The following is a 20,672-nucleotide window of genomic DNA, read 5'->3' as shown; positions in this document are numbered from 1 at the left end:
ATCTAATATAGCATAGCAGTAAATAGCACTGTCTTTGGAAACAGGTAGACCGAATCCTTGCTAGTTGTGCGACCATGGACACAATTTAGTCTAAGAGTTTCTTCCTCCGTAAAATGAGAATATTGATTCCTACATCAAAGGGTTGCTGGATGCTCAACAGCGATAATACAGAAGGAATAAAAGAATCAGGCTTAGTAATTTGCTCAAGGTCATATAACTCAGTGGAATTCCGATTCCGTTTTAGCTAACTCTACAGCCAATATTCTTTCCACTACCACTTTGTAGTTAGGTGTAATCGTTTTGAGCAAGTTTAGTTAAGTCTTCTGGGCCTCGGATTCCTCATTTGTAAAATATAGAGTTCATTCATCAAACTCTTGTGTCAAGGTGTGCACGTAATGGAGACTGCAGTTCCCTCCTCCTTCCCCTTTTCATTCCACGTAGGTCATTTATCTTTAACTTCTAAAATGGACCTTGCAAGCCTGTTACAGACCGGGCGCAGCCGCACAAACGTAATTATTCACATGCCTCTTTATTTCCTCTTTTCTCCTCATCCACCTAGGCTCCCGCCCCACCCAGTCCAGGCCACGCCCTAGCGTGTGACGTCAGCACGCCCCGTGCGTCGCGGCGCGGCGCTCACTGGGGGCCCGGCTTTCGCCCGCTGCTGCCGCCGCCGCCGCCGGCCGCGGCTGCTCTCCCAAGATGGCGGCTCCTCCGGGCGAGTACTTCAGCGTTGGGAGCCAGGTGTCGTGCCGGACGTGCCAGGAGCAGCGGCTGCAGGGCGAGGTGGTAGCCTTCGACTACCAGTCCAAGATGCTGGCTTTAAGTATCCTTCCCTGCGCGGAGCCCGAGGCCGGGCCGGCGTGTATGTGCGGCGGTGGGGGGGCGGGGGACGACGGCGGTGGCTGGGGCCCTCTCCGGGCCTAGGGGCGACCGGCTACCGCGGCGCCCGGAGCGCATGCGCACGGCCCTGAGCTCCCCTCCCCCTCTCGCGGGTCCCTCGGTCCGCCTTGGGGACCCTCGTCTCCCACCCCTTGTGGGAGCTGGGCCCCGAACGAGGGTGGGTGGGTGGAGGGGGGCTTGACACGCTGATGGCTTTTCGGGGGGAACGCTAGGAGAGGGGACACAGTAATCCGGAGAGGGGTGGTCGTGGGAGGGGGCTGGTGATTGGAGCCCGGGTGGGAGGGGGACGGGTAGAATCAGGTGGGGAGGGGGTGTGTAGAGTAAGGAACTGCTAGTGAGTGGGACAAGGGTATGGAGTTCAGGAGGGGTTGTCCACTGATGGGATTTGGTCCAAGAAAGGGCGGTGGGGTGGTGACCAAATGGGCCTCGCCTGTTTGCGGGGAGAGTAGCTGCAGGACAGAGTTTGTAGCAGAACTGGGGATAGGGGCTTGTTTTGCTGGTGCTTGTGTATGCGTGGTGCCGCTGGGGGCAGGGAGTGCTGAATTTTCGGCTTCTCAGTGATTTGGAAGTTGCTGTTTTGGGGATGTTTGTATTGGAAACCTGGTCTAGAGAGAGGACCACATTTTTCAGGGGCTTATGTATGGATGTGTGGGTTACACGTGAAAGAGTAAACTGTCTTCTCTTGTCAGCCCAGCACATGGAGTCCTGACTTCTCCATAGCAGTAGCCTTCCCTTTTGAATGTGTGAGTGTTAAACAGAATGGAAAAGGTGGTCTCCTTCTTTGGGGTGGAAGTGATTTCTGAATTACTCCAGGAAACTCAGTCGTGGAAACAGTATACTACCTGGTTGTAATAAATGTGCCACCCCTTCCCCTTTTATTTGAGCCACAGGTGGGTTTATCTGGATTTTTTTTTTTTTTTGAAGAGTAATCTCTTATGGCACCTTTCAAAAGGGAGTTTCTTACTGATTCTGCCGGTGCCTTTGACTGGCAAGTATTTTAATTCATTTAACTACTGGTGTGGATTTGTAGCTTAGGAAGATGTCCTTTGAAACTAAATACAGCAAGAACAGTTGCGGGTTTTTTTTAATTTTTGTTTTTTAAACACAAGACTTCATACCTGGACCAAGTAAGACCTTTTACATTAGTGGTTTAGTTGGAAGGGTTTCAGAATGAAGAATTACTCTACCTTTATTTGACATACAGTATGCTTTTGAGAAATGGTTGGAGAATGAGTGAGTGAGTGAGTGAGTGAATGAATGAATGGGTTAGCTAGCTGGGTCACCTTGAGTGAGCTTCCTTTCCAGCGTTGTAGTTTTGTCCTGTGCAAAATGGGAAATCTCAAATCTGAAAAAGAGAAAAGAGCACTGTTCGGATATAGGGAGTATTATACCAAGAACAGAAAGTACTTGCTCTTCAGTGTGGTTCATTAGGTTCAAGACAAACAGTATACATAATGGCATTAAAACTGTATTAAGCCTCTTCATAAAACTGGTAAAGAGAAGGTGCCCGAAACACTGTTGAGGCTTCCAGTTTTGGATTGTGTTTGGCTTTGAAAAGCTTGAGATCTTTTGGTGATGGGGTTGTGCGGGAGGAAAGTGACAGGGCAGAGATTTCCTGAGGAGAGGTGTGATTCTTGTGAGGCTCCCTCTCTTGCTTGTGGCACACCTTTTACACAGGCCTTGGGTGAATTGTGTTTTCCATGCCCCTTTGGGATGTGTCAGTTCTCTGCTTGCCCCTATTTTCCTTAACTTTATTTTTTCACCAGAATGTCCCTCTTCCAGTGGAAAGCCCAACCACGCAGACATCTTGCTCATAAACTTACAGTATGTTTCAGAAGTGGAAATAATTAATGACCGAACAGAAACCCCTCCTCCCCTAGCTTCACTCAATGTTAGTAAGGTAAGGACTTGAGGGCAGTTCTGGTTCTCCAAAATGATGGGAAATTTGAGTCTCATTGACTCTTGGTTGTACATACATTGTCCATTGTTTGTTTTTCATTTTTTTCAGTGATTTACAATTGCTTGTTTTGATATATTTTTAAAAAAATATATCAGTTTAACTGTTCTCTTTATTCCTGGGTATCTTCAGAAGATTTTAAGAAATGTCTTAATGCCCAAATAGAGAAATAGAGTTCAGAGATGGCTTTTGTACTTTGTGAAAGAGGGCTCCCCGCCCCCTCCTCGCAACCTGCAGTCCATGTGTGAAGTTCTAGTGTTGGGAGGGTTGGGTAGGGACGTTGCTTCTGAACCTCCTGAAATTGTGTATGTGTGCACATGAGAATATATGTTTCCTGGGTGAAGATTTGGAATATTTTTTTAGATTCTCAGAGGGATTAATGACCTACAAAAATTTGAAAACCACTGCCTTAGAGCTTTGTTTTTGTCTTTATGTTTGAATTTCGAGGTCTAACCAAATTAGAGTTTTAGTATATTTTAATCTTGGATGTACAAATTGGTCTCTGGGAACCCTCAAATAACTTTCCTGATACTTTAGTTGTTTTAGCCAAAGTTCATGTTGATCAGTAATAGTAATACCCCAAGCCCTATTGTAGCCTTTGCTGTCCCCTGTACTTGGAACACCCTTTCAGAATGACTGGAGCCATATCCATCAGGAGTCAGTTTAATGGCACTTCTTTCAAGAAGTCTTCTCTGATCACTCAGGCTATAGTGATTTGCCCCCATTATTCTCTCTTACAGTACCTTAGCCTTCAGAGATAAGGTGACATATCATTTATAGTCCAATCTGGGACATTTTCGAGAGTAAAGGGGGGCAGTGCTTTTGTTTTACACCAAGGCAAGTATAGATTGGTGTGTCCTGGGCAAATTGCGACTTAAGGTTACCCTCTTCATAGCTTTTTTGTAATTATAATTGTATATCATTTGTTTTCTTTTCTGTCTAACCAAAATTTGTTTTGTGGGGATCGGAACTATACCTGTTTCGTTCATCACTAAATATACAGAGCCTTGCACAGAGTAGGTGCTTCGTTAATTACTTGTTGAATGAATAAGTTAGGCCTTCAATTTTCATAACTGTTGCCTTTCCTTAAGTCTCTTGAATTAGTGTGGTGGAAGTTTTTTTCCCTGTATAAGAGTATTGTAATAATGTGTATTCTTTTGTTGCCTCTCTTGAGAATGTAGTGTGTTTGCTACAATTCAGCAAAGCAGGGAGACACTCAGGCAGCTGAGGAGAGAGACTGAGGCTGGCAGAATGCAGTTACCTCAGATCTGGAGCTCCTTCTTTCTAGATTCCAGGGAAGTGCCACACTTTTTTTTTTAACTGATGTCTGAGGACAGATTCAGAAGGGTCTTGGGTTTCATACTAAAGGCTGTTGCATACAGAATGTCCCATTCTTAGACTTACAGATTTTTGGAACACTGGCTCAGTCCTCCTATTAAAGTATAGGTCGTCTTTGGATGATCTTCTGTTAGCAGAAGAGATTATTTATTTTATTTTTGGCTGCGTTGGGTCTTCATTGCTGCGTGCAGGCTTTCTCTAGTTGTGGTGAACGGGGGCTACTCTTCGTTGTGGTGCGCAGGCTTCTTGTTGCGGTGGCTTCTCTTGTTGCGGAGCACGGGCTCTAGGTGCGTGGCTTCAGTAGTTGTGGCACGTGGGCTCAGTAGTTGTGGCTCGCAGGCTCTAGAGGGCAGGCTCAGTAGTTGTGGAGCATGGGCTTAGTGGCTCCGCGACATGTGGGATCTTCCCAGACCAGGGCTTGAACCCGTGTCCCCTGCATTGGCAGGCGGATTCTTAACCCCTGTGCCACCAGAGAAGTCCCCAGAAGAGATTTTTAAAGTTTCAAATAAAATAGTTTATGCCTGGTATGTTGAGGGTGAAAAGGGCTCTAAGTTATCCTTTAGTGTTTGTAGGGTATGAGAAGTTTGTCAACAACCTTTAGTCAGTAGTCAAGGAAAGGTTATCTGAAAGAGGGATGATTTTCTCAAATGTAAAAGACACAGGATTCGGCTCTTATGCCCACCAGGTGCCACCATTTATCTGTGAGGGGCTGGAGTGGTGTGGGTGGGACTGTTAAGTAGGAGCTGTTGAGAAGCAATTCTTTTCTTACATTTGACTTCAAGTATAAATAGTTCTTGGTTATTAGTTTGCGGATTGTCTCTGCCTTTAGGGTTTTGCTTTTCTTCTGGTCAGTTGTCTACTAGCATTAATGTAAACTAGTTGTTTACCCACTCTTTCAAGAAAGCAGCTGGAAGTAATAGGTTGTGAAATACCAGAAATCTTTACTTTTCTTACTTTGTGGCCTGCTTGCCAAGTCTTGAAAAAAGAGTCAGAAACTGAAGACTAAAATTAGGTTGGAGGGCTATTTTTGGGTTTCATTTATTCATTCTTCATTCGTAGAGTTGTTTATGAATAAGCTGTATTGGTTTTCCCTTGAAACCAACCTTTGAGGATGCTTTGTGATTCTTCCCGAGGGCTCTTACTGTTACTGAAAACAGCTAATCTGGGCAACTACGTGTTGCTTGAATAACATGAAAAGTTCATCTCATTTAAGAGCATGAGCTTGAGTTTTTTTTTTTTAGGATGGAGGATTGTTTAAGCGTTTTAGAAGGGAACTAAAGTGCCTTGAAATCCCTGGAAGAAAACTGTTGATACTTGCAGTCTAGGGAGCACTACCTGTGTACTCCACTTGCAGTGGAAGATAACATCACATGCTGGCTCATCTTGCCGACATAGTAAGTGCTCTGTTTAATTAAACCTGTTGATATAAACCCGATATTTATTCAGGAAATGGAATAGAAGGGCTTTTAAAGGAAATATTTAATTCCAGACCAACTAGAGATGGTGTGAACTAGCAATTCTTGGAGATGAGCTTGTTTTGCTTTTGGTTGGCACTTTCACTTCAGGCTAAGATGTCCTATGTCTGTCCACAGCAGTGAGATGTAAGAGGAAGCTTGGAAGAGGACAGTGGGGTTGCAGAAGGTGGAAGTTTTGAATGTCATTTTATCTTCTCCACAGTAACATTGTACCCTGTAAAATTGTTTCAAATTTCCTGACTGTAAAAGTACAGAAGCACACCAAAGCCAATCATAAGTGAGGTTCAGGTTATTCACCATGTGGCTTACTAGTTTTCTGTCACGAGGAAGGTTTAAATATTGCATGAGGATGAGAGCCCAGGGTCTGCATGGTAGGGTGAAGTAAAGTGTTTCTAAACAAGTTCCTTTGAATTGACTCCACATTTTGTTCTCTGGGGATAAAGATTGCCCATGAGTTAGCAGTGCTCTCAGATGATTTGGGACATGTCCGTATTAACAGAGTTCTCTTTTATGTAGCATTTATCAAACATTTACTGAAAATTATTTTGTGCAAGGCATTGTGGTAAGCTCTGTTGGGGACCATACCTTACATTTTTCTAGGGCTTTACAGTTTACAAAGAGCTTTGACACATCTTGGTTCATTCTCAAAACCATGCTTTGTGATCTTTAGAGTGTATTCTTTTCCTTTTAGTTTAAGAGATGGGAAGATAGGCCTATCAGTTTAAGTGACTTGTTCTAGGTTATGTGGCAAGTAATGTGGGAACTAATATTTTTACATGCCACCCTCCGAACTAGTCATCGGTAGACATCTCGTTTAATCCTAACAATAGTTCTTATGGTGTGGGTACCATCTCCGTCTTACAGAAGAGTAAACTGAGTCTCAGAGTGGATGAGTCACTAGCTTAAGGTCATTCAACTAGTAAGTGATTGAGCTGGGATTTGAACTCAGGTCTGATGTTTTGATGGCAAAGTCCCATGTTTTTTCTGCTTCTGTGTACTTACCCAAGGAACTTATAGAGTAGGTTGGTGACATGAAATGAGTATGCAGATATCTATAATCCTAAGTAATATTTCTGAGTAAAGAGAAACATCTGTGTTGTGTGGTCAGGAGCAGAATGGTCTAGTAGAAAGAACATTGGAACCAAGTGGATAAGTCTCTAAAGTCACTTCTCTGCCTCTTAACCTTGCCGAGCATCAGCTTTCTCACCATAGAGATGGGATCATGTTAGTACCTGTATCTCATAGAGTTGTTTGGAGGACTAGGTCAGGTTGGCCAGAGTTGGCAGATGTTAGTCCTCTTCTCCCCCATTAGCTGTGCGCAGCCAGTTGATGTTCCTGGAATTATGGTGCAGGAGCAGGAAGCGGGGAGAGGGACAGTATGACAAAGGGAAGCAGCCAAGAACATTGGCACTGTTCCTGTGTCAGTCTTTCCTGATACTGGATCTGACATTCACTCAGATATGCGAACTTGCCAACCCGAGACTGGGGAAAATCAAAATTATATTGGATACCTCTTGTTGTGACCAGAATTAACGTGAATTTCCAGGGCAGTGTTACCAAGTGCCATAATTAAGTGAACACTTGCCTGAGTACTGGAGCTTAGTGTGAGCACTCACAGAACCCGAGAGGTTGTGCTTTCAACTCCTGAGGCTCTTAGGAAAAAACTCACCAAGACGGCCAAGGCAAGCGCCATGTATTCATTTGTTTGGGTAAATGCCTCCAGTGCATCTAATGACTTGAAAGTCTTCTTTTCACTTTGCTGCTTTGGAGAAGTCTTTCTAGAGGAGATGCTTGTGTGTTGTGCAGGAGGCAGGAGAAGGGACAAAGCATGGAAAAGCGAACTCCACAGATGAGGCATCTACCTCTCTTACCAAACCCCACTGACTGATCAGCCTGTTTTGAGTATTTATTACCCATTTGTACCTTACTAACCAGCAGTGAGTGATTAAATGGAAGAAGAACCAGGAAGAAGAGATTCAAAGAGCTTTTCATCAGCACCTGGTAATGAAGAATGAGTTTGCTGCCTTTGGATAAAAATGATACTTGGGAGATTGGTCTGGGAGTGGAAGGGCCTGGGAAGGCTGAGAAAGTGGAAGAGTCACAAAGTTCACTTTTGAAAGGAACTGACGTCATTGCTTCCCTTTAGGTATGATGTCACACAGGGAAGAATTGACTTGGTTTTTGTTTTGAGTTCTAACCAGCTTGAAAGCTAAGATTTAGCGTAACCTTACGGCTTTCTGTTGATGTGAGGGATAATCCTCAAGTATGAGTAAATTCCTGGGGTCATTGGTAGCTACTACATTGTGGCCTGTGTTCATGGACCTATCCTGTTAGCTGAGACCTTGACCATATCTTGACCCTAATGTGTTGAGGTGTGGAGTTATCACCAAGTAGAATCAGATGACTTGACCACCCTATGTTTAGGTATGTATATATTAGTAAAAGCTAGAATGTGTTCATATTATGAAAGTGCAAGGGAAATAACTTGTCTAGGGAAGGCAAGACTTTTTTTGTCAGATAAAATTTTTCTGGCTTCTAGAAGCTACATGTAACCTACTGGCTCACTTGATTAGAATATGTTGTCAAGGCCACAGTCCCAGGTTAGAGTCCACCAGTAAGTTTTGCACCTGACTCTGAGCCGACAGCTGCTTCCTCACAGAAGTGTCATGAAGATGCAAGCAAGTGTGGGGTGAAGAGGAAGAACCCGTCATTGCTGAGTAACAGGGACACAGTAAGTAGTGAGTGGTGTGAGATGATGAAAGCAGAGAGATAGAGTGATTGACTGGCATTTTAAAAATCACTAACCTTTGGAAGAGGTCACATTTGGTGGCATTCAAACATTGGGGTCAACCTGATAACCATAGTAGGGGGTGCAGCGTGCCAGGCTAGGGCTCATGACTCACTTCAGGCTATAGTGCATGGCAGCCAGCTGACTTGGTGGAGCCCTGCTCAGGTCAAGAGTCTGGTTCTGAAAGGGGCTTTCCTGACATCACAGAGGTGTGGGGAGAATCGTCATTGTGAAAAGACAGATTGCTCGGCCCAAGTGACTGGCAGAGATGTGCCATAGGTGTGCTGTTGCAGCCACCTCTGCATTCTATCTCTTTGACACAGAGACGATTCAAAATAAGCACTTTACTGATAGCTCAGTGGTAGTATCTCTTACAGTGTTAAGAAAGGGGCATTCTAACTGGTTTAATTTTCCTGGCAGAGATCAGGCTTGGGGGGAAGAAAAACACAAGCGGTGCAGTCAAGTTCTAGCATTGGAATTTAAGGCTAGCTTAGATAAATACCAGAAACTACCCTGGGGAGTGAAGCAAATTGTACATGAACTAGAAAGTTAAAGGATCTATATACCATGCCAAAAGCTAACACTATAGTGTGGTAGAATGTGGGGAGTTTGAAGAACTGGGTTCTTTTCACAGCTGGGCTGCTAATGAATTGTTGTATGACTGTGTTTTAGCCACTTAACCATTGGGAACTGTTCTGTGCATCTCTGATAGTCAAGGTTTCTTTTCCTTTGATCTGACTTCCCTCTCTCTCCCCCTCCCTTCCTGGTGCTGCGAATGTCAGGATGATTAAGATACTGCTTTTGCCCTCAAAAATCTCATGTTTGGGAGTGGTGAGAGACAGCAGCATTTAACTTTTTGCAGGGGGGCAGCAAATCTTTTCTGTAAAGGACCCAATAGTAAATATTTTAGGCTTTGTGGGCTATACATTCTCTGTCACAACTGTCAACTTTGCCTTTGTCGCAAAAGCAGCCGTGGGTGATATGTAAACAAATGGTCATGGTCGTTCCAATAAAACTTAACTAAAACAGGTGGTTGTCTGAATTTGGCCCACAGGCTGTAGTTTGCCAATCCTTGGCTTAAAGTAGTGAACATTTTAAGAAAGCCTTCTCAGATGTAACAGTGGAGTAGGGTCTTGAAGAATAAATCACAATTCATTAGGTAAAGGGAGGGAAGTTAAATGGAAACAAGCTGATTTGGATTGATTCAGTTTGTCCATCTTTGCAATTTAGAAACTTTTGCTATTCTGTCAGTGAGCTAAACTGGTGGCAGTTCTTAGAAATGAGGGAAGGGACTAGTTAAGTGCCAGTATTGGTGTTACATGTATATCTTACAGAACTCCAATAACAACCCTTTAGGATGGGCCCCCATGAATGGACTAAGGCTCAAGAGAGGTTATGCTTCTTGCTCAGATTCATGCAGCTAGTGAGTGGTAGGTAGGGGTTTGAGCTGGAATCTCTTTTGTTTGGGTGGGGGGGCAAGGGAGTGACTTTTCTTTTTTACTTTTCTTTTTCTGCCCTCTTCAGAGCCCAGGAAACGACAGCACATGGTTCTTTCACTATCTCTGAATAAAGTCAACTCTTTATTCTATAAGCAAAGCTCCCATTTTGGCACATAAAGTGCATTTTCCAACTTAATATTCCAGTTATATTTTGGAAGTTATTCTGTTATGGATTAATAGCCTCTCTAGCAGCTCTTACAGAAAGCAGAAGAGAGAGAGAGCCCTGAGCTCATTGGCTAAAGGAAGGTTGGATTATATGAATTTTTTTGAAATAACCCACAAGCCACCTTCTCTGTACTAATAATAATGATGTTATAATAATAATGTTAACAGCTAATATTTGTACAGTGCTTTACAACTCACCTAGTGCTTTCACCCATGTTATCTCCCTTAATCCTCACGGCCATGTGTGAGATGGCAAATTTGAGCGTGTACTCTCACAGACAGGTTGCTGAGGTCAAATTTCAGTTTATATCTGTGCCAGTTTTTTTTCCTGGCTGAGTCCTGTGGAGGTTCCACAGCAGTGCTGGTGTCAGGGTCTTGGGACTAGGAAATTACTCTGTTGGTGTCCAGGAGGTTTAGCTGTCTTTTGTAGCTATGAATAGTGTTTGTTGACATAATTACAAATAATTAAGAAAAACTATTGACTTTGCTGGCAACTAGTTTTTGTTCTAAGCCAGGTGAAGTATAAAACCTTGCTTATAGCGTGTACTGACTGACTTGAGGCTGTGGCCTGTATTGTACGACAGCAATATGCTGGTCAGAGCCTGGAGACAGAGGTGGCACTGTGGCCCCTGGATTTGCAAGGGTGTTTTTCCTTTTTTTTCTTTTAAATATCTTTCTTGGAGTTTAATTGCTGCACGGTGTTTTTCATCAGAGCTCAACGCTCTCAATGTGCCTTAACTTTCTAGTGCAGAAGACTTTCTTGACTTAGCTTCTCTAGTCTTGGCACATCAGAAAATGATGGGTTCAGGGAATACATTGGCCTGAAATGCTTTCTCACATAGGATCTGTTTTCTTAAAAGCATTCCTATGAATTACCTTCAACCAAAGAAATAAAGGATGTCCTTGAGGTTTAGGGTGAGACTGGAACCCTTTTCAGAAAACAGGCCCTTCACTAAAAGGCAGACAATTGTGTTCTGTACAGAGGACATTGATGGAAATGTCAGAATTCACTGATAAAAAGAGAAGATGACAGCTGAGGCTTAAAATGTTTTCTCTTTTATAAAACATTTTCTTCTACATTCAAATTTATAAGTGTATTTCCAACATTTCTCTTATTTCTCTCAGGTGGAACTATTTGAGTATAGTGCATAGTTCAGAATGCAAGCTCTGGAGTCAGACTGTCTGGGTTCAAATCCAGACTCTCCCACTTGTGACTTGGTAAACTTGGGCAAGTCCATCTGTTAAGTTGGAGAAATTTTAGTCCCTATTTCACAGAATTGTTGGGAAGATTAAACATTTAATACATGTAAAGCATGTAGCTCTGTGCATTGCGTGGAGTAATTTCTCACTCAACAAATATAGCTCTTAGGATTTTAGTGTTCATTGCCAGACCTCTAGGACTCTATTGTTCCCCTGTTTGATTCAGTGTTTTGGTTCATTGTTACGTATTCTGGGACATGACTTCAAGCAGGGTTCTCTATTTGAGTTCCCAGCTATCTGAAGTTGTAAAGAACAGTATTTTATTAGAAACTTTCAGACAGGAGCTTTCAGCCAGGGAGCAGGAAGACTTGGGGATATTGATAGTTGGAAGAAATATATATATATATTTAAAATTAACTATTTAATGAATCTCATATTGATGAATATTTGGGTTATTTTGGGGTTTTCATATTATTCATCTATCTCAGGTTACTTTTTAAAAAATTTATTTATATTATGTATTTATTTTTGACTGCGTTGGGTGTTCGCTGCTGTGCGCGGGCTTTCTTTAGTTGCAGTGAGCGGGGGCCACTCCTCGTTGCTGTGCGTGGGCTTCTCAGTGCAGTGGCTCCGCTTGTTGCGGAGCATGGGCTCTAGGCATGCGGGTTCAGTAGTTGTGGCTCACGGGCTCTAGAGCACAGGCTCAGTAGTTGTGACTCACGGGCTTAGTGGCTCTGCTGCATGTGCGATCTTCCTGGACCAGGGCTCGAACCCGTGTCCCCTGCATTGGCAGGCAAATTCTTAACCACTGCGCCACCAGGGAAGCCCCAGAAGAAATATTTTTGAGCCTGCTTGTTGCTAGCCAAGAATGAGGGCTTTCCAGGAGTGCGCCCCAGAATTGAAACAGCAGGAGCAAGCGTGGGCCCTTAAGATGGCAGTGGTTCTTGGCTGCTTTGGTCTGCCATCCCTCAGCCTCCATCAGGCCTTGCAGGCAGCACTGCCAGTTCTGGGCAGCAGCTGCAGTGCTTCCTAACCCCTCTGTGAGGGCAGCTGGTTGGAAGGCCCGAATACAGAGGGAAGACAAACCAAGAGTGGCTCAGTGGAGTCAGTAGGTCACATCCAGCAGGTTCCTCTCTGGACTTTGCTTCCCTTGTTTTATCAGCTGTCACAGCCTGTTAAATACTTGCAGTAGGAATCCCTCTGGATTCCCCACAGCACCTGTGCTTTCCTGGTCTGGGTATGTGGAAATAAGATGACCCAGCTGGTTACCAAGTAACAAGATGAGGTTATAACAAGATGCTTGGATTATGTTGTTGTGGCTGCTTCCTCTTCTCCATGTCACTGAGTGCAGGAGGAGAGATGTGTTGTCACTGTTCACTGATTCACTCACTCGAGGGTTACCCAGCAGCAGGCATGACTAGAAGCCTTTTAATATTGATGTGCTTTGGAGTCAAGTTCATGCACTTTTCTTTGTTGCTCACATCAAGATGCTATATATAAAATGGCCAAGAGAGGAAGAACTGGTTAGTAGACAAGGAATGAATGTTTTCACTGGGAATTGTGTAAAATAAAAGGAGAGGTAGATAAATACAGGTTGTCTTGTGCAGTTATTTCAATTAGGCCACATGTACATTAGTAACATGTATTTGTAGGTTTGTGCTTCTCAGTTTGCCTGAACCCAGTGTATTCTTAAAGTTGGTGCCTTTAACATTCTTTATGATTCTAACCAGTTAGTGCTTCAGTTTTGATTGGAAGAGAGGCCAGCAGTTAGCATGCTTGCATTGAAAATGAATGTAGTATGGTGATAGTTAACTGAATTTAAAAACTGCAGTCCTGATGACCCTCTGAAGCCTAAAAGGCACACCCTACACCTTCTCTATTGGGGACAGCTTTTATTGGTTCTCTCTGGCGATTTGACAGTAACCATAAACTTATTAACTTGGAGTAACTGGACCATTTATAGATATGCATTAGTTTACAAAAATATGATGTGGGGAAATGTAGAGCTACAGCTAACTTGAGGGTAGAGTGATAGTCACTTGCTTTACAAAAGGAGACTTATCCACATTTGTCATGCGTTTTCAGGAACATGTGTGAAAAGAGCAGGGTAATCTCCCTTCCCTTCTCACCCCAATTTTGAGAAGAAACATTTCTAGATTCTCTTTGTGAAGGTAATCTTCCTCATGCCTAATAGATGCAGTTCTCTGTGGGAGAAATTTACCCCATTTATACAGCTTCTTAGTGAAAGCAGATCTCTGTAGCTGAATATTAGGTTTAAGCATTTTCAGATTGCCATGAAAATACAGTTCATAAACTGGCAGCTGGAGGCTTCAGGGTTTGCTGTGAATCCAAATCCCCAAAGCACAACCCCAAAGCAGGTACAGGTAGAGTAGTTGAGGATATTGGGGCAAATTGAAATAGTCAGCTTACAGTGATTTCTGCTGACTTTTCCAAGGCTCTCCCTTGTATCATTTAGCATGTGGGGTCAGTCTGCACTATGGGTTGAGATGGAGAATCATCTAGTCCATTCTCCTTTGCTTTCAGACCCTTTAGAAGAGATTGTATGAGTGGGAGTGGCTAGGGTATATTTTGAAATTATTGTTCTATAACCATTGTGTTGATTTTACTCAGGCTGTCTAAACAAATCACTGGCTGAGATTTATATCCATTTTACTCTGCCTCTGACAAAAATTCAAAAGTGGTTCTTCTTCCAGCCTTCCTGCCCCTCCCCAACCCCGGCTTAATTTGTCAGTTTCATTCTGAAATATTCTGCATGGATGCCTGCTTTTCCTGAGCCAACTCTTGTCTTCCTGAATGGGTGCTGTTACTATCTAGGCAACACAAGCTTTATAGAAGCAGCGTTGTCCGACCCAACATTGGGAGATGTTTTTGGTCTTCAGGGATAAATATTTTTAAAAAGACCTCAAAGTGAGACCCTTCTGCCTGCTCATGGGGTAAACATCTGCCTGACCACTAGCCACTTCTCAGGAGCTCTGCAGGAGCTGGGTTAATCCAAGGGAGCTCTGCTTCCCTCCAGTTTTCCTTTCTTTCCTTGGAGACTTCAGATTTTCTTCAGGATTGTTTGGAAAGTGAGACTCAAGGAAACTCCTTGTTACTAGGGTTTTCTTGGTGACCAAGTAAGCTTTGCTTGTTGGTGCTTAAAATATACCCCTAGCAGTTCTCGTTCCATAGAAATGGAGCTCTTTCAAGCCACGAGGCTTCCTTGCTGCAGTTGGGATTGCCAGTGCCCAGGGGAATGCTGTCAGCCCTGTGTATCTCCTTCTCTGTAAAGCTGTAGCCTGGTGGGGCCAGAATGGCAGGACCTGGCTTGAAAGATCGTTTATTTACTGCTGCTGTATTTTGTCTCTCTCCATGTCCTGGGGACCAAGTGAAAAGGGAGCTCTGACTTTAAATCACTGCGGAGTTTTGGCCTTTCTTCCCCCTTTTACCTAGGGAGTCCGAAGTGACAGCATGTATGAGCTGTGTTCATACCCCCTCCTCCGCCAGACAGTCTGTGAAACTCAGAGGCAGTTGAGACTCCCCAGTTACCCTAACCTGATGGAAGGCCTCCTTTTCTCTTCTTCATAGTCAAACCCACACTTTAAATAAAGTGCTTCATTTTACCAACAATTAGACACTTTGCTTATTTTTCCCCCTGTAGAACTATGTTTGGTTTATGGTTTGAAAGGTCACTGTTAAAGCAGAATATGAATGTTTAAGAATTCCAAGCATCTAGGTACTTTGGGAATGTGCTGGAGGTATGATCTCTCTTTGCATTTAAGGAGCTGGTATTTGGTGACAGGTTGGGTGTTCTCATGTGTATGTTTGTGCATATGTCTTTAGTATGCTGCAGCATCAGTATACTAAGTATATGTTCTTGTTCATGGATCTGAAAATCTCCAAGTCATTTGTTTGACTTTCAGATGCATTATCTGCCTCTAGTGTAAACCATCAGTGTATTTGTTTTGTCTTCCACTTGAATTTGTACTTTTGTAGTCTAGCAACCAGTAGTGTGGGGTGGGGACCAGAAATGTATTAGAAGGGCAGTAGGAATAGACAGGATACCCACCCCTGCTGGGAGCGAATTTACTAGATTTGAGTAGACCTACTAGATTTTACTACAATTCTTGATCAGTTAGTTTATGGTTGTTCCACTAGAGGGCAGTTAAGAAACAGACACGAGGTAGAATGCAGACCATTCCTTTTTTTAAAGAGCATAGTAGCTATAGCCCAAGTCAAAGGTGGACAGTATCCATGGTTAGGTTTCCTAGAGTCCTGGCTCCCCATGTGAGTACGGATAATTGTACTAGAATGGTTGAGTCTTTAGAACTTCAAATCCTGGTCTTTGAAGGTGTGGTAGACATGTACTTCTAAACCGGAGGCTCTAGTGCAGTAGCTGATAAAAATTCTTAATTCTTTCCTTTCATAGAAATGTATGCATTACTTTTTATCTCTGACCACCACTTTCCATCAGGTAGCCCCCCCCCCCCAGTCATACTCTATAACCTTGCCCTGCTCTGTTTTCTTCCTAGCACTTAGCCCTGTCTGAAGTTATCTTGTTTGTTTTTGTTTATAGTCAGTCTCCCCTGCCCCCTTCTGTGCTGTATCTCTAGCTTAGTACAGTGAATGTCTGGCACATGGTAGGCATTCAGTAAGTACTGGAAGGAACAGATGTTTGCCAGGAATAACAGTAACTGTTGAGGTATATATTGTGTGTTTTTGTTTGTTTCACTTTTGATCTCTGAGAAAACGGAATCTACCCAAACCAGTCTTTTCCAGCATCTTTTCCTCAACTTAGGTCCTGAAGGAAGGATGAAGGTGAATGCTTTTCTGAGTCTCTTTCCTTTCCCCCACCCTAGCTTGCCAGCAAAGCACGGACAGAGAAGGAGGAGAAGCTGAGCCAGGCCTATGCAATCAGCGCTGGTGTCTCCCTAGAGGGCCAGCAGCTCTTCCAGACCATACACAAGACGTGAGTTGGGGGGAGCATAGGGGTCCCTTGCCCCGGGGGTGATGCTGCCTGGCTGTGCTGTCTGGTGGCTGATTTGGGGGTCGTCGTGTTTATGAATGTCACAAGCGAAGCTGGGTAGTGTGTTGGTAGTACCTCAGCTTCCAGGGATGCGGTGCTTGTTGCCTTTCTATATGGTAGAATGGTGTAATCTCCAACAAGTTGTGTGCTCTGGGCTTCAGTTTCTTCATCTGTAGAAATTAGTTTTGGATTAGAGTATCCCTAAGGGTCCCTTCCAGACCTAGTACTCCAGAATTTAGAACTAGTGCTTTCTTTCTCTTTTATTATTTTGATCTTGTACCTTTCTCTAAAAGCTGATGCAGTTTTATTAAGGGAAAGTTATATCTGTCTCCCTCTTCCCAATTACATATTGGGGTGAACATAGGGAGTTAGGGAGAGCAGAAGGCCATCTTATTACCACCTCATAAAAGACATTTTGTCACAGCAGAAGTCATTTGACTCTCCACTAGCTTCCCTAGCTGCTGAAAAACTGAAACATTTGACACTCCCCCTTCCTCCTGCTGCCTTCTGTTACCCTATTTAACCACCTGGGTCTGGTGCACAGATGGTAGCTGGCATCAGAGCTGTTTGAGGCCATGGTGTGAGTATCTAAGCATTTACAGGTATGTGAAGGAACTCTCTTAGCAGTGGCAGCTGCCCTAGGTTCCCCCAGGTGTGAACTGGGATGGATTTTCCCAGTCTGGCAAGTTACCCAGCTGTCTGATAATTGAGACGGGCCAGTTTGAGGAGCAGCTATCATTTCGGATGGTGAGGAGCAGAGTACAGAGTGCAATACGATGGGGAGTCTGTTCTGTCTTTTTAAAGGTACCATTTCCCCCTAGGCCAAAGGTTGGCAAACTGCAGCCAGTGGGCCAGATCTACTCATTTGTTTATGTATCGTCTGTGACTGCTTTTGAGGTACAGCAGCAGAGTAGTTGTGACAGAGATTGTATGGCCTGCAAAGCCAGAAATACTTGCTGTCCGACCCTTTATAGAAAAAATTTGCCAACCCCTGCCCTAGGCTGCTATTTAAATTGAATCTAGTGGCCTGAGCCTAGCTGTTTATTTGTAAGTCAAATTAGTTTGGACTTCTGAGGCTGCCACCAAGTTTTCTGTAGTTCTTCAGGTGCCTAATGCTTCAGAGTAACTCTTCTGGACCATCCTTGGAATAAGTGTGCATTGGTTTCATTGCTTTTCCTAGCCAGTGGTGCCCAGGAAATGTTTCTTGGCTACTTCTCCCTATGGGCTGATGGCAACCAGTTATTGGCTGAGTGGTGAGCTAGGAACTTGGGGTTAGCTTTCTGGAGTTATTTATTCATCAGGCAGGAGGTGTGGGATGCCTTGCAAGAGGTAACTTTCACCTGCTCTCTTCTCCTTCCAGCATTAAAGACTGTAAATGGCAAGAAAAAAACATCGTAGTCATGGAAGAAGTTGTTATTACACCCCCATATCAAGTGGAAAACTGTAAAGGCAAAGAGGGGAGTGCACTGAGCCATGTACGCAAAATAGTAAGTAAAGGAGCTGTGAAACCTTAGGGAGAGGATGATTCCTCAGGCTTCTCCCCTCCAGCCTCAGGGCAAGACATTACGCCACAGTCCCTGCCCCCCCCCCATCCTTTTTTTTGCGGTACGCGGGCCTCTCACTGTTGTGGCCTCTCCCGTTGCGGAGCATAGGCTCCAGATGCACAGGCTCAGCGGCCATGGCTCACGGGCCCAGCCGCTCCACGGTATGTGGGATCCTCCCGGACCGGGGCACGAACCTGTGTCCCCTGCATTGGCAGGTGGACTCTCAACCACTGCGCCACCAGGGAATCCCCCTGCCCCTTTTGACACAGCCAGCCTGTGAGCAGCCCTGCCTGATCACCCTGCCTCCCTGCACCATGGTGCTCTGCAGCCATGGCTTGGACACTCTTGTGGGGGGGTGTGGAACCACTGGGCAGTGCAGAATAAAGCAAGTGGTCAACCCCATGTCCTCTGCAGTGTGGCTTTTTGGAATTATCCAGACCATTCCACGATATTGAGTCTGAACCCAGGCAGGGTTCTTCTCGGGAAGGGCTGGTTGGTGTACATCAGTGGCTGTTGGAGTCTGTGACCCTTCCATGTGTCATCTGACTTTCTAGATTGAGTTGCAGCATTTGTAAAAACAAACTGAGCATTGAGAGACCAACATTGTGGATGTAAAAAGTTTTAAGACTGTAATTCCCCACCAGCTTTTCATTCTGCACTTGTGTAAGGAGGGGAGAGGGAGTTTGGGTCATAATAATCTCCCTTCATACTCTACTTTATAGATTCTCCTTTTAGACAGTCTTAGCTGAAGCTGCAAAAAGATGTGGCTGAAACAAGAGGACCCCCCCCTCCCCCGCCGCCCCCCGCAGCTATCTTGTTGGGAAGGCCAGCAGACAGCAAGGGTAGAGGTGCTGAATAATCCACGAGCTAGACAGCCAGGATGGGCCGTTGAAGTCAGAGTGAACTGTTTGGGAGGCCTTGTGTGCCCATCTCTTTTTCTGATCTAGGCTGACTGGTCTCTTTCAGGTTGAAAAACATTTTAGAGACGTGGAAAGCCAAAAGATACTGCAGCGTTCACAAGCCCAGCAACCACAGAAGGAGGCTGCCCTGTCATCCTGAGTCCACACATACAGAGGACTCTTCCAGCATCCAGCCAAGGAGGCGATGGTGGTGGCTTCAGCGGAGGCAGGCCGGGGGAGGGAAGGGATTCTATATTTCCTGTTGGCTCTTGTCAACAAAGGGTCAGCATTTCCAAATCTTAGACTTGAACAAACAAAACACCCAACAGAAAAGAACAAGAGAATAATTTAAAAGTTGAATCATTACTTGACTAACAGACTTCGGTCCACCATGTCCTTTTCACAGCCCCCTTCTGGAACAGTCACCTTGTTAATTTTATTTTTGAAAATTCCTTTCCTGCTCTGCCCTTTCACCTCTGACTTTCCTTTCCCAGTCTGTCTCTGCCATTCTGTTTTTATAAGTGGCTACACTTGCCTTCTGAGTGATTGAAAGAAACTTTTACATCTTCTCTTCCAAAATAAAAGTAACAAGCTGACTGTGATACTTAAGTTGAGACTAGAGCAGCAGACAGAGGTCTCACTTTAAATTTTTCCTTTTTTTTTTTTTTTTCTTTTTTTGCACAGGGCATGGCTTGAATTAGTTTTATTTTTCTTAACTTTAAATATATATATGAAAATATATATTAAAATGTTCTCTAAATATTTTCTGCTTCTTGCAGGTCTCTTTTTACTAGATCATGGCTGCTCTTCCCACCTCATCCCGCTGAAAAAATAAAAGTGTATTGTCCTCCCCACCACCCATAGCCAGGCAACTAACTTGACTTAGTTCACAGCAAGAACCTCCTGCAGCACTTGGTAGAACCAGTGTATGCAGATGGGATCTGGCTTTGAGGGTTCCTGGTAGCTTTTTAGTCTTTAACTGTATGTGTACCAGTCTCACATTTGGCAAAAACCTCAGGATTCTCCCTCTGCCTTTGTCTTACTTCACGGTACTAGAAGAACTTCCTCACCACCCTCCTGTCTCCTAGATGGGAGCATCCACTGCCCTTTCTCCTGTGCCCTCTGCAGGAAGAACTATTTTGCACGGCACATCTCAGATCCTTCTCGAAGGATGGTTTTCTTTCATGAGAAACCTGGAGTCTACCTTTTCCGACCTCTCTAAGTCTGTATCCAGAGCCACTAGCCCAGGAGAAAGCTTGGGTGACCTATCATTTCTCTTCTGCCAACCTCCTGCTCTTAAGCCCTTCCCTACCCCCCCTTAAGTTTTACAAGCTTATGACAGTTTGTATGTGCTCAGCCGATGGGCAGAAAACCTGGGAAGAATTTCTGGACTTTAGCCCACCGGTTTGTCTGGTTTGACGAACCTGCTGAGAGTTAAACTGGCGCCCGTTGCCTCTGTGCCTGCAAAAGGCGGTCCAGTGGGTAGAGTGTGCCACCGTCTGAATATCAGGCACCGTGGCGTGGGAGGTGGGTTATGCTCATGTGACTGGCTAGAGCTTTGGGGGTGGGGTGGGGGTTAACTACTATTGCTTTGGCCATGATCTCTTTCCCCTTCCTTTTTTTTTTAATTAAATAAATGGATCAAAATTAAATAATTCAAGCCCTGCCTTCAAAATGAAATTTTTTTTTTTTTTTTTTAGTATTGTTTAGCAAAAACAATAAAACCCAAATTTTTTTAACCATCACTCATGTCTCGGGTTTGTGCGTGCTTTAGAGGCCCCAGAGGGAGGGGTCTGAGGATGTGTGTGTTTGGTTTAAGCTTTCCCTTTAAACTCTCTGCTTCCTACTCTTTACCCCCTCTCCTTCTACCACTGAGAACTC

At 44.2% G+C, this 20,672-nt stretch overlaps 1 protein-coding gene across 1 annotated transcript; it reads left to right on the top strand.

Annotated features, from left to right (window-relative positions):
- The first annotated feature begins 602 nt into the window (after positions 1-602).
- LSM12 (LSM12 homolog) lies at positions 603-19,555 on the top strand. The gene is made up of 5 exons (XM_059047032.2): positions 603-823; positions 2,667-2,800; positions 16,182-16,291; positions 17,709-17,835; positions 18,859-19,555. Exons 1-5 carry the CDS (start codon positions 700-702, stop codon positions 18,949-18,951), a joined length of 588 nt encoding a protein of 195 aa, XP_058903015.1. The 5' UTR covers positions 603-699; the 3' UTR covers positions 18,952-19,555.
- Positions 19,556-20,672: the final 1,117 nt, after the last annotated feature.

The sequence above is a fragment of the Kogia breviceps genome, chromosome 19, assembly GCF_026419965.1.
Source record: "Kogia breviceps isolate mKogBre1 chromosome 19, mKogBre1 haplotype 1, whole genome shotgun sequence".
In the NCBI taxonomy this organism is placed as follows: domain Eukaryota; kingdom Metazoa; phylum Chordata; class Mammalia; order Artiodactyla; family Physeteridae; genus Kogia; species Kogia breviceps.
The sequence above is the reverse complement of the archived record's forward strand: the minus strand, read 5'-3'. Positions and strand labels throughout refer to the sequence as shown.

Coding starts and splice junctions, on each gene's coding strand:
- LSM12 (XM_059047032.2), top strand. CDS start 700: ATGGCGGCTCCTCCGGGCGAGTACTTCAGCGTTGGGAGCCAGGTGTCG. Junction 824..2,666: donor GTCCAAGATGCTGGCTTTAA/GTATCCTTCCCT, acceptor TTTTTTCACCAG/AATGTCCCTCTTCCAGTGGA. Junction 17,836..18,858: donor TGAGCCATGTACGCAAAATA/GTAAGTAAAGGA, acceptor GGTCTCTTTCAG/GTTGAAAAACATTTTAGAGA.